Below are 14,174 nucleotides of genomic sequence, written 5' to 3' on the forward strand. Positions count from 1 at the left end.
ATGTTTCAACTGTATTACTATATCAGTTTGATAATGCAGGATAGGAAATGAATATCCTGATAAATTACTATACATTATCAATGTTAAGCTTTTGCTGCATCTTAAATGTAATTCTTCATTTGAAAGGTTTTTAGCAATTAAAATGCTATTTTTTGCACTTTGATAGTTGATAGGCTTGCCATTATAAAATGATGTATAATATGTGTTCTTACTGTTTACCGTTATATGCAAAATGCTTTTCTATTACTGTTGAGCAAGACATTTTGACTTTGACTATACAGTGTGTAAGCATGTTAATCCCAGCTGTGAAACATTGTAATGCATGAAACAGGTTAAAGATAATTTGTCATAGATGCTTAACAATTGTGATGTATGGGCATAATCTGTAAACTTGTATCCTGTTAATTTGCAGGAATAAAGAATATTAGTTTCTTCATATACTTTCCTTTAACAAAAATAAAAATCTTCTCAGAACAAACTTAAAATTGATTAAAAACTATTCTAAGAGTTAAGCACTTGCTTGGGTATTAAAGTAAGCAGAAAGACAAGTAGTTGCTAGAATTTTATTCTCTAATTCATAATTCATAATCAATTTTAGAATACTTGAATGTGTGTCAGTATTTTTACCAAGAAATTTAGTATTTCAGAAACTTGCAATATCTGTTGCATTCTTGTAATAGTTAATTGATGTATTTGAGCCCAGGAGATGTCCTGTTTGCATCTGAGCACAGAACGGTATTAATTGACTGGAGGAACAATCTACTTTGCCTCCCAGGATCAGAGACATGCATGGTATGTAGAATTACAAGCAAGTTATATCCACGTTCTAAACATTTCTTTTTTTCTTCTAGGATTTGAAATTACCATAGATCATCCTCATACTCATGTGGTGAAGTGCACACAGCTAGTTCGAGGTATGTTCCAGACATGACTGATTGTTGCTCAAACAACATATATGCAAAAATGGTTGTTTACTAGCTCAGAAATTATTTCAAAGAATAAATTTCCTTGGTAAAGAATGTCATGTTAAAAAGGAAAAAGAAGAGGCTGTTACTGTACTAAATCTATGTTTTTTGCATGTCTGGAGGATCACATGGCTTCAAAATGAAAATACCAATGTCAGCTTTTATAGCAGAACTGATAAAGCTTGGTGTGTAGCACAGTTTGCATTGAGTAATGGATGTTGCCTGCCAGGATCATACGCTTATGGTGATATAGAAGTTGATTTGTGAAATCCAGTCGTTTTTACTGTTCAAATAAGATTATTAAGCACATTGTTTTGTATTTACTCAAAACAGTGCACAGCATTCTATATGGAATGCTTTGCAGTTGTCTTTCCATGTATGGACCTGCATAGGTGTTTTCTTTTACTGGTAATTCAATGGGAGGGTTGCCTATGCTTGCACATTTATAAGGAGACAATCTAGCAATTTTAATGCTTTGCAGCAGGCTTTTCTCTTCTTTAGAAACATCCTTTTGAATGCTTTTGACAGCTGTAATAATAATCTGCATTATATGGTGCTCACAGCTTCCTTTGACTAGAATTGCAAAGAATATATTTTCTGTCCTTTTGAAAAACAGTACCATTTCTATGTCCAAATGATATTTTGAGAAGTCCAATATGACTCCTTACCCAAGGCCAGGAAAAAAGCTGGAAATCTTTTTCCTGTCCTCACATGATAGGACCTTGCCCACTGTAATTGTTCCCCTAGCCAATAAGCCCAGAGTTCCCACAAGAGGTTCCCCAGTCTTGGCGTATAGAATTAGAGGAAATCCATAACGTGCTACACTTTAAGTATTGGCAAATTTAACTGTGACTTTTCTCTTTCAGCCAGCAAGGATCTAGCACAAACTTCCTACTTCATGGCAACCAACAGGTAGATGTTGAAAATTCAGATTTATTTGTTTTATTTGGAAATATGTTTTGGTAAATTATTGCAAAAAAAATTGAAAAAATATGCCACATTTAGAGTGCATTCCGTGACATCAGAACAGTAGATTTATTTAAAATTTGTTTCTTTTAGCTTGAATTTCAGAACAGGAATATACAAAATATCCTTATAAATGAGCACACATTACTAGTCCATTTATGACCAATTCTCTTTATTGTGACTATAATGGCGAGAAATAAAGACTTTAAAACAAAAAATCTGTCCCAGCTGCCTAAAGGAAATCCTTATTTCTTGTAAATTTTGAACAAGTTATTAATGAATTAATTACCTGGTTTGCACAATATAGTATCATGGTTTAATTTAAGTATGCTTTGCTATGGAAACACAAAATATAGATTCGTGAATTAGTTTATCAAGTACAAGCACATAAATTGGTGTTTATTTATTTACATCAGCCATGGTTTTCTGTATCATTCAATCCTGTGGAAGAATATTAAATCTCATGTTCATTTCTCTTTCTAGTCTTCAGAATTAGAAAATAAAGACAGTGAAGCCAAAAAAATCAAATACAAAATGGATTTGATCTTAATTAGGCTATTGTAGATTCTGATTTTTTTAAAGAGAAGTACATTCTCATTGTTTCTTCCAGATTCAGAAATGGTAGCCTATTTCCTATGGCACATATCAATAACATTTAGTTCTTGGCTTATGACGGCAATTAGGATTGTAATTTCTATAGCGAAGTGATGCAGTCATAAATTGCACTCCTAGTTACCATTATTAACTGAATCCCATGGTCGTTAAGTAAGGCAAATTCCTGCTGGCATCCTACAACCAAAGTCAGTGGGGAAGCCAGCTGGAAATTGTAGTCCTAGGGCATCAGGTAGCTAAGTAGCTGCTGCTAGGTGGAGGGCAGAGGGAGTAAGGGACTGAGTGAATAGTGCCATATGGGCCAGGGTGTGACGGGCTGCATGAGAGGCATGGGTCAGGAAAGGCATGAGAGGTTGTGTGAGTGTGGAGGGACTTCAACCTTCCCTGCTGGCTTCCCCAGTGACTTTCTAGGGAAGCCAGCAGGAAAGGTTGCAAATTGTAATGGGGTGCTTGATAATTGGTTGTAAGTGTGAAGAAGTTGTCAAGCATCCAGACTGTGATCACATGTCCGTGACGGTATTAAGATGTCGAACTTTTGAAGTCGGGTTATAACCACCATATGTAATTTGGATGAGTTGCTCTAGTCTTTGTTCAAGGTCTAGCTGTAAGTACATATTTGTGGCTGGTGTATTTGCATGGGCATACTTGTATTAAATATTTCTACTTAAAAGTTAAAGCAGGGTTCTCCAACCCCTGGTCCGTGGACTGGCACTGGTCCGTGGCATGCCAGAAACTTGGCCGTGCAAGCAAGCAAAGCCCCATCTGCAGGCAGCATGTGAAACCATACCCCCTGCGGTCTGTGGAAAAATCTCTCCCCACGGAACTGGTCTCTGGTGCCCAAAAGGTTGGGGACCATTAGAGGATGATGAGGCTTAAAATTGAAAAGTAAAGTAAAGCTATTTTTGAAAGAACTATCCAGAATTTTTAAATAGCAAATTGTTACTTTAAGATACTTTTTTCTGACCTTATGTTTTCTAAACCTTTTGAGTATTTAATCACTGTTTGAGATATTTATATCCCAACATCTAAAATGTTAGATCAGCTACTGCTGAATGTAGCAGTACTAGCTGTATTTTATGCACATTTACAAAGAAGTGCCCTAAACACTGGTTCTGGCTAAGAAGTGAACAAACTTGAAATATTTTTAATTATACTACACAGAGGATTAAAAGAAACGAAGGATCTCATTATTTATTTTAAAAAATAGTTAAAAGAAAGTGTTAATGTGTGGTGCCTCATGAAATGCTGATGCCAAAGAGGCCAAAGAAGTCCAATGTCCTTCCTGCAGTAAATTGCAAGGACTTAAGTTCTCTTGCTTGCTGCCCAACAATTAATTGTTGCATAGAACAGAGTAATAATGCCCAACAATGTAAAAAAGTGTAGAGCTGGTAGACGCATAGTATGCAAGATGTTCAATCTGATTACTAGCTAGCAGTGCTAGAAAGTTGGTTTTTTTAAGGAAGGCGGCTTTGGGCTATTGGTATGGATAGACTTTAGAGCTCGTATACTCCATCCCAGGCTGCTTGTAAATTGCATTGCATGGCAGCTGCTGCCCTTTCTATCTCCATTTTTTTTCATCATATCAAGTATGAGTAGATACTGGTTGTAATTTACATATTTTTAAGGGGCTTCTTTTTGTCCAGTATTCACCATTTACACATTTTTGCCATGCAGTTATTAATCTGAAGGATTTTATCATTATAAATGCCGCATAAACATTTCCATCTCCTGCCAGCATAATTTGCCTCATGATATTTCTGGGTCCTTGTAGGCTGTTGGGTAACCTTTAATTGTTTGAATCTTGTTAGAATAGGAACTAATGGATATATATATAAACCCCTTTTAATTGATTTAAGGCTTGAGTTGGATTTAACATCAGCAGTACTTTGTGGTCTGATTCAAAATTTACTGCTGTCGGTGTTTAACTACTAAAAGACGGATTTGTTGAAAGGAGCAAATTGTTCAGATTTTTTCCTAGGATTATGTCCAAGTGTTGTTGTACAATCCAGTTTGTAACTTTGTTTGGAGTTAATTCCTTTGCCTTTCATGAAGATCATGTGGGTGTCCTGGAGCTCCAGGCTGACAGAAGCTCTTGGAAAACCTTGTGGGAAAAGGCTGAAATAGAATTATTGTGCAAGGCAAGCTCAACCTTGCAGGATAATAACATTTTTTTAAAGCTGAGGGATGCCTAATTCCTGCAGTGTCTGTCCAGCGGGCGGTTGTATGTGCGGCTGCTGTTCAAGCTTGGGAGCTTACAGCTTTCTGTTTCTCTCCCCCTGCTGGTGATGTCAGCCTTCACCTAACAACCTTCAGCCTGCAGTACACCCCTCCCGTTGTGGCCTGCGTCTGCATCCACTTGGCCTGTAAGTGGTCCAACTGGGAGATCCCAGTCTCCACGGACGGGAAGCACTGGTGGGAGTACGTTGATGCCACTGTAACTCTGGAACTCTTGGATGGTAAGTTTGGAGCAAGGTCAAATACACTGTATGCCCAATAAGAGGTACTCCATTAACTTAATATTTGATTTCTGCCTTCTGTATCAAGGTTTCCAGCATGACAGTAAAGAAGTGGGATGCATTTTGTAAACTGAACCTGTACTATTAGGCTTTGGACTGCTCTGTTTTTTTGCTGACAAGGATGGACATTACAATATGCTTCTGTAGAATTTGTGCTGTAGTATTATGCCTACTAGCTTTATTCTTGTGTTTGTGTTACAGAATTAACTCATGAATTCCTTCAAATCCTTGAGAAAACTCCTAATCGACTGAAACGAATCAGGAATTGGCGGGTAAGATGCTTTGCCCACTTTGTACTTCTCTTTGATTAGAATGTTGAAGGAAGACTGTTGCTTGGAATACTAAGATACATTCAAGAGACCTCTGCCTCTTTCATGTTTATAGCTTTATAAACCGGGCTTAAGCCAGATACACATTCATAAACATCTTGAGGCACCCATCAATTTCCAATACAAATTTAAAAATTCACCGCAATGTCTGGGATCATTTCAAGTAGAGCTCTGGCTTTCAGAAATCAGCTATCATATTTCACTACAAGTTACTTGGATTCCATATGATCTCGGAGTCAGTGTAAGGAAAAAAATAGCTTTGATGGCTAGTTGGCACCCAAGGCTGTGCAGTGGATGTCCTCCACCAAAAAAAAAAAGAATTTTCATCTTCTAAACATGGAGCAGGGGAAGAATACAATTTTGGAGAGCTGTGGGGAAAAAACAAAAACAAAAACAAAAAAAAGAGCAGACAGAAAATGCTATTAGGTAATTATTTTTCTATAATACTGATAATGTGGGATGATTCCAATATTTTGTGATAGACCATACAGCCCACAATATTTATTATATTATAATAAATTATTTTTTATTATTTTTTTTAAAATAATATAAATATTATTTTTTTAAAAAATATTATTTTTCTATAATACTGATAATGTGGGATGATTCCAATATTTTGTGATAGACCATACAGCCCACAATATTTATGTTACGGTAGAAACCACAGTACAAATGGTTTTCCAAAATTTCAGATGTTCCTGTTGCCCCAGGTAGATTAGAGAATCCCTATTTTAGAAATATATAAGCAGTGCTCAATGTAGCATAAAATCACACACAAAACAGGTCAAATAAGAGCATTCACAGAATGAAGAAAAAGTAGTTTTAAATAATCTCTGAGGAATAAAAGTATCTCTCACACTGAAATACTTTAAATAAATGGCAGGTAAGCCTCTGCTAGGAATGCATTCTATAAGTACAGAGAATCAAAAAAGGATTTTGAGACATCGAACCTTCACTCAAAATAATGAGGCATAGAGGGCTTTAGAAGGAAGACTTTTGAGACAAATGTGATAGTACAACATCAACCTTCTGAACTGATGAAGTAGATGTCACAGCTTTTATTAAATTTATTAACAAAATTCTTTGTTAATGGCTTTTTTCTAAAATGACAGTTGTCATTTCATCATGGTGTGTCTTATGAATAACGTGCATTAAAAATAAACTATATGATACTTCAGCAAAGTTCAGCAGTGCATGCGTATATAGTATTCTTTTCTCTCTAGGGGTATTGTACGGCTAGAAGAGATTAGTATACCAGTTTTGAATGCTTTCATTTTAGGCCTGTCAAGCAGCCCAGAGGAAATCGAAGACGGATGACCAAAGTGAGGATGATGGTCTCTCAGAACAGACAATCCTCAGCATGATCTCTAGAAGCGCATCAGACACGACTATTGCAGGCCTGATGAGCATGTCAACGTCTTCAACCACCGGAGCCACTGCTTCACTTCCAGCTACAGGAGGAGAGTCTCCAGGGGAACGAGGTAGTACAGATATTTCATCAGACAGCTGGATGGCTCAACACCCTCCGCATAAACAAGAGGTCAGCCATAGAGCTAATGAAATTTCTGCCAATCCTGATCATCTACATCATGATAACAGTAGTGGCGGTTCTTTTGTTAAGCAAAACATCAAGAGTGCACCACTAGCAAAAGTATCATTAAAGGAATACCGTGCAAAACATGCTGAGGAGTTGGCTGCGCAGAAACGGCAGCTAGAGAACATGGAGGCAAATGTGCGTTCTCAATATGCTTATGCTGCCCAGAACTTGCTTGTGCAACAGCAACGTGAACGGGATGTGCAGCAGGAGGAGAATTCTCCAATTGTCCTGAAAATCCCTCTAGGCAACAATTCTGATGGTTCCGAACGGCCTCCTACTGAAAAAGCTGATAAACCCTCATCTGCACTTAAAGTACGGTTGCCTGCCTCAGGAGACAAGCCTATTGCTTCTTCCAAACAAGATGATATAAAAGTGCGCATTAAGGTGCCACCTCCCACGGAACGACACAACCTGTCTGATGAAAACAATGGCAAGAGCAGAGGAGAGCACAAGGAAAAGCATAAGATCCATTCTTCTAACCACCATCACCATCATAACCATCATTCTCACAAACATTCACATGGGCAACCTGTTGTCAACACCAAACGTCCAGGGGATCCCAAGCATGTTAACCCAACTGGCATTGTGTCACACAAGGGTTATGTCCCAAATTGTTCCTCCCGTAAGAGACCACTTTCTGAGGAGACCTCAGTTACAGTCCATGAACATCAGCCCAAAATCAGTAAAAGTTCCAAGGGGCCCACTGTGCCATTCCCGTTTTCTCAGCATTCTGGCCACAGCTTGGAAGCAGCTGGTCTATCTTTCCCGCAGGCTAACAAAACCAGAGGGGCTCATGGAAAATTGGACAAGAGCACTGCTGGGGCCAATGGACATAACATGAACCAGTCCATTGACTATCAGGATACAGTGAACATGCTGCACTCCCTGCTCAGCGCACAAGGCATGCAACCCACCCAATCGTCCAATTTTGACTTTGTGCATCATTATGGTGAATACTTGAACCCCAGGGCTGCTGCAAGTATTGATAAACCACGACCACCCCCACTCCCATCAGAACCTCCCCCTCCTTTACCACCACTCCCAAAATGATAATTTTAACTACTGAGGTTCTACAAAAAAATAATAATTGCTCATAGTAATCTCCACTGCCTTGTGTGAATGCCCTGTCCCCTTTTTAAAAGAAAACATTTTTTATTATTAGTAGGAGAACATAGAGTTCTTGAAACTGTGAAAAGATACGCTCGTCTTTCTCCGGGTGCATCCCCACCCACCCGCACCCTTTCAGTTCTTCTGGATGGTGAAAATTTTTCCTATAAGACCAGCTGCCAACTTCAGAGGTGAGGGTGGGCCTTGAACGTTATCAACCCGATAGGAAATGGCGCAGGACTATTTAAATTGACGGTCTTTTCTCCTTTTCTTAAAAAAAAAGAGGACTTTTAAAAATAATTTAAAATAAGTTATGTGTTTAGTGTTGATTTTATTTTTCTAATGTGGATAAAGGAAGGAGTTATAGCAGACATGGAAACTGAGAAGGGTGCACGAGTTCTGTCTACTTGCAGTTGTTAATGTGTCCTGTCCCAGTGGAAGTTGCCTCCGCCTGAATAAAGGCAGCGAAGGTTGAAAAGGAAGAAAAGGGAGAAGGGTGTGAGAGACACATGTACTGAATATAAGTAAAGTAGAAAATGGAAGTGGTGAAGCAGAGTTTTTCCGGTTTCTCCTTACTTAGATCTATTATTCTTCATCAGTAAGTAAATGGAGACAGATACAAACCTGAAGTTCCAAAGAATGGTGGAATCAGAAATGTTAGTTAAGTTGCTAACTTTTTTAGTGCTTCCTGCTGATCAAGGATAATTTAGGAGTGAGGTTTTATAAGTTCATTTCCTTCTTGATCACACTGCTTCTTTAGGGGTGCCGTTACTATGTTTACCATTTCAGTCTTTGTCTCAGTCTTTGTCTCACTGGAAGACAAATGGCTAACATGACTTAACCATTAAAAAATCTCATGGGACTGTATTTCAGTGGGCAGCACTGCATGCTAGTGGCATGAACTCTTGAGAGTGCCTTCAAAAAAAATGCATTAGTATAGTTTGGGAAAATGTGTGTTTCAGCAGAGGAGGAAGAACTAGAAGAGGCCGACAGCCTAGGGACATTAGAGCAGTAATCGTGACTCTGGGATGCTTTATATGATACCTTAAATACATTATGGAATATGAGATTTTCACATTTTGTCCAAAAGAGAAAAAAGATAAGGATGACCACAAACGAATCAGGCAAATTTGGTGAACAGAGCAAAGATTGCGAGCCTGTGGCCTTCCAAACGTTAAGTTGTATTTTCCAGTATCCCTTGCAGTTTTTCATGATAGAAAGGGCTCCTGGAAAGTACAGCTTGCCAATATCTAAAAGGTCTAATTTTTCTGTCTCTAAGAGGGAAGAAAATAGAATAAAAATAGGATGAAGACCTATGAATATAATACAAAACTAGCCAGTTTGAAGGTGCCCTGAATTGGTTTGAATGTTGATGTAGTATTCTGAACTTGTAGCATACTGCTAATGGTATGCTAAAAATTGGACTAGCATTTAAAACATGGACATATATTATGTTTCTGTAGATCACATAAGAATATTTTAATTCTACGAAATTGGCCTTAGTTTGTAATCCAGCATTTGGACAACGTATTTGGAGTGAGTGGTCTTCAACTTCAACTTTATTTTTTGTCTTTTAATATAGACCCATTGTTCCACAAGTGATTTCAGGGTATTCCTACTGTTGTGAAGTGAATTCCAAATTGAAATATGAGGGACTGTGACCTAAAAAGGGTTTATTATCCAAAATGGATTACCCCAGTATATATCAATAGAGGCCCAATCCAGTATGTTCAGTAGTGACTACGAGTTGTGGCCTCTGTAATGTCATGTGAGTGAAGTTAATTGCTGATTTCAGATGATGCATCATGTTTAAAATAAGACACTCATCTGCTTGTTTTTGCCGAAGTATTTTCTCTGAATTTGGAATAATTATTTTCCCACCACTTTTGGATTTTTGAACCAATGGTGTCTCAGCTATTGATGCAAACTTTGGCCTAGTTTTGTGTAATGTTTCAGAAACTGTTTCTAATTCCTGGCTCATTTTATTACTATTCCACGTTTCAATAAATGTACTGTCTCCGCATTTAATTTGTTCCTTGTGAAATTTCTTGCTAATATTTGAATTTATCAGGAAAAGTCTCTACAAAAGTATTTGGGACAGTAACAGCAGCATTCTGAATCTATAAATCTTCCTTGTTTATTTCCTAGTTCTTTATTTACACTGAGATGTAAAAGCAAGCAATAGCAATTACAATTTAAAAACAAATCACAATGGATTTGAACAAAAGATAGCAAAGAAGTAGGAAAGGAAAAATAACTTTATGGCATGATAAAAAAACAGACCACATTTAGTAGACTCTCAGATGTTCATATTTTCAGGTTTTGGATCATAATTTGTCAGTTAAAAACTGCAGGTTACTATCTTGCTGTTAACAATAGTAATCCTTCATTTACTATGTTTACTAGAAGTTCCTGGGTTACCCATGGAAATGAATGTGACTGTTATATAAGAGTAATGTATGCTGAATTGTCTAAATCATTTCTTGGTCCTTATGTTTAAAAAGAAATTATTGTTTTGATCAGCTGACATTTTCTAGGCTTGCTTGAAATGTTCAGTAATCCATGTTTTGTATATTGTACGGATACACACCTGCATGTATCAATTTTCAGTATTTATTAATAGAGTATGCACATTTATAACGGATTTGTAAAACCATAGTTATGTGTATGCAGAAAGAAAGGGTCGGGAGCTTTCTCAGTCACACTAATAATAAGAGGAAAAAGCAGATTTTGAGGAGAACTTCTTTCTGCATTTGCAATTAAGCAACTGTTAAGATTGAGTCTGTTTAATCCTAAAATAAAATGCAGAGTCCATGTAATTCATACTGGACTGCAAGGAAAGTCCCTAGTCTGTTTTGATCTGCATTCTTAGAATTCCCATGTTGCTTATGTTGGCTGGCCGTTTTGAAAATTGCATTGTTTTTTTTAAAGGGACTTGACTGGACAATGACTTTTACAAAGCAGTTATGTTCCTCTCTATCTAGCTTGAATTGTCAGCAGACAATGCCTTTAAAACATCCTGTACATCCTGTTAAACTTCAGGGTTTAGTGACTTCCTGATGCTTCATTGACATCTTCAAGGCAAAATGCTGCACAGACTGTAGACAACTGAACAAGGAGTGACTCGGCTCCTGGCTTTATAACCAAGTGTTTTGACTTGTCATTGCTTGCATAGCAATGACACTTTGCCTCTGAAGATGATAGCCACAGTTGCTGGTGAAATGTTAGGAAATCTTTTCACCTATATTACGGTCACTAAAACCTGAAGCCCAACAGATACCAGCCAGGAAATCCTGCAGCCAATATACTATACATTAACTTCAAAAGTTAATGGTATAGCTTGGATTTCAAGGTAATTGAATTTATTCTGCTTATCATTTTCTGGTGTTCTTTGCTGTCTCCTACCTGAGTTGCAAAACACGTGGCTGTAATTCATTGTTTTCATAAACCTTTCTGAACTGTGTGGTAACTCAGACTATGATTTATAGTTATAGAACTACCAAGATTTGTACAGGTCAGGAATTTAAAGGATAGGATGGTATCTAGACATGGTCTGCAATCTTTAATGCAGAAATTCTGTACAGTAGAGTAATGCCACATTGGGATGGTAATGTGCATTACAGCTAGTTCCCACCATATGACTACAATTGGGACCTGGAATTTCAGTCAGTAAGCAATGCAGTCATTAAATGAGTCATGTGAGTGGACTCACTTTTACAACTATTTTTACCAAGGCCATTAAGCAACCCAGCTTCCCCAATTAACTACCTGTTGGAAGCCAGCTGGGAAGATTGCAAATTACAATCACATGACTGCAAGATGTTGTAACCCTCATAAATATGGGCTGGTTCTCATATGCCCAAATCACAATTCATTGAGGATGGTTGTAACTTTGTCAAAGGTACTTTTTCTGCAGTTTTAATTTTGAGCCATTATTAACCAAACTCCTAAATTAAGCATTACTTGCACATTATTATGTACTGTGGGAAGAAATATCCATCTGGTTCAGTTCCAAGCTGGGAGAAAGACCTTGGAAACATGGAAGCTGATTGGAAAGTTGATTTAATTATGCAGAACCAGATGGGTTCTGGTTCAGCTGACAAAATGGAGTTGAGAGTGGAGGGTTTTTATACATTCTTTGAGCTTTGCACTTGAGCTTCCTGTTTCTGTGCAAGAACATGTATTTTATTGGCTGTTGTCAGACTCCCATGGGGTTATGTAGGAGTCATAGCTGGTTCTATAGGCAAAGTACTAGGTGTATGAGCTAAGTTTGGTTGAATTTTGGACTGCTATGAGGGTGATGCAATAATTCCTATTGTGGCTTAATGGATTTGTCCTGTGTTGGATCTTGAGTGAGGGCTAATCCTACTATTTTGCCTTTGTTTCAAAATATACTGTCTTGAATGGATTACCAAATCTGTATTTCTAAAAGGTGGCCTCCTCAGTTTGGTTTTTGAATAGGGTGGCCCAGTCTTTCTTAATGGGCACCTAAATGTCTACTGGGCTATTAAGACAGATTTGGGGGCTGCTTTCTGTCTCCAAGAGCATGTTTCTCCATTTCTCCTTTAGGGAAATATAATATTCTGCCTTTTTAATATTTCCTAAAATATTTCATTCTTCTAGGAGAAGGGTGGGTGCTAACTTTCTATAGTATCTTTAATTAGTCCATATTTGGAACTAACGGATAAACACTGGTGATCAGCAAAAATTGTCAAAAAGGTACTTTGCACTAGAAAGTATATCTGTAGAAAGAGGGTAGTTTGGAAAAATGTGTTTCCCAAGTAATAAATAACTGGCTTCAGGAATCCAGCAAAAACTTCAATGAAAATGAAATTATAATAAGTAGGATGGGATAATTAAGCTTTCAATCCTGTACAATTAAAGAAGATAGCTATTGTAAATCTTGCTGCAACTCCAAATGCCCCCTCACTTTGCATTTTGGAAATATTGTCTTAAGATATGTTTCTTTTAATCCCTTATCGTTTTCTCCACATGGTTTTCATACTATGTGAGACCACATAATTAGTTGTGCTGGAAAAACTAGGCATAAAGCACTCCAAACATCAACAGTAGTTGGCTGAAGAACCTTTCAGTTGTTGTTTTTAAACTTAAGGAAAAGTAATTTAAATAAATGAGCAGAATAAGTAATCACAACCATCTTGAATAAAATGAAAGAAGGAAACTGATATACAGTTTTAGGTAGCTAGTAAAGGGGAATGAAAGGGATCCATACATTTATATTATCTGCATGCAGTATTAATCTCATACTGATATGCTCCAACTGTGGGCCATGCTGGTTGAAGATTAAGGGATTATAGTATGCTATAGTATGGTAAAAAAACTAAAAGGCAATGAAAAATTTAAGGGACTGAATGCCACCTGATTTTGGGAGGTGCAAGGAAATAAAGATGGAGCTTTACAAGAACACTTGGAAAATCTGTTCTCTATTACCATGTCATACAGGGTATGGAATAATTGACTTAAATTATAGGAAGCAGATTTCAATTAAATACAACAAACTTGTCAGTATTAAGAATGGTATGACAAGCAAAATGGTGTTTTTTTTCAAAATGAAGTTTGAGTTAGTCCTGCCAAAGGTGGTGTCCATTAAAGGACATTCCATTAATTGATCTTAACAGATCAGCAGTTCCATCTTCATGAAATGGAATCCTACCTTCCTGTTAAATTCCGTCCTGCTTGAGTAGTTAGTTTAGTTTAGTTTATTTAGATTTAGATTTAGATTTGGTAGAATACCAAACCCAGTTGCTTAAATTCTTTATTGGCCAAGTGTGATTGGACACACATGGGATTTGTCTTCAGTGCATGAACTCTCAAGTGTACATAAAAGATATAATAATAATAATAATAATAATAATAATAATAATAATAATAATAATAATAATAATAATAATAATAATAATATTTTAATTTGTATACCGCCCTTCTCCCGAAGGACTCAGGGCGGTGAACAACCAAATAAAATACAAACACAAACACATACAATATTAAGAACAACCCTTAAAACACTTATTCAATTGGCCAAAGAAATTTAAAATACAAATTACACCCTATAAAATTACAA

General features: G+C 37.1%; 1 protein-coding gene across 3 annotated transcripts in view; it reads left to right on the forward strand.

The window, feature by feature from the left end:
- The window catches only part of CCNT1 (cyclin T1), a 28,160-nt gene that overhangs the window by 12,398 nt on the left and 1,588 nt on the right, over nucleotides 1-14,174 (forward strand). For 2 of the 3 annotated variants that reach the window (XM_058174044.1, XM_058174045.1), the window contains 5 exons: nucleotides 852-914; nucleotides 1,832-1,877; nucleotides 4,836-4,999; nucleotides 5,261-5,331; nucleotides 6,668-11,555. In XM_058174044.1, the coding sequence (XP_058030027.1) occupies nucleotides 852-914; nucleotides 1,832-1,877; nucleotides 4,836-4,999; nucleotides 5,261-5,331; nucleotides 6,668-8,035 (1,712 nt within the window). In that variant the 3' untranslated portion in view covers nucleotides 8,036-11,555. Of the gene's footprint in view, nucleotides 1-851; nucleotides 915-1,831; nucleotides 1,878-4,835; nucleotides 5,000-5,260; nucleotides 5,332-6,667; nucleotides 11,556-14,174 lie in introns of those variants that run through there. The other variant, XR_009153971.1, reaches the window with a different exon arrangement.

The sequence above is a fragment of the Ahaetulla prasina genome, chromosome 2 (assembly GCF_028640845.1).
Source record: "Ahaetulla prasina isolate Xishuangbanna chromosome 2, ASM2864084v1, whole genome shotgun sequence".
Classification (NCBI taxonomy): domain Eukaryota; kingdom Metazoa; phylum Chordata; class Lepidosauria; order Squamata; family Colubridae; genus Ahaetulla; species Ahaetulla prasina.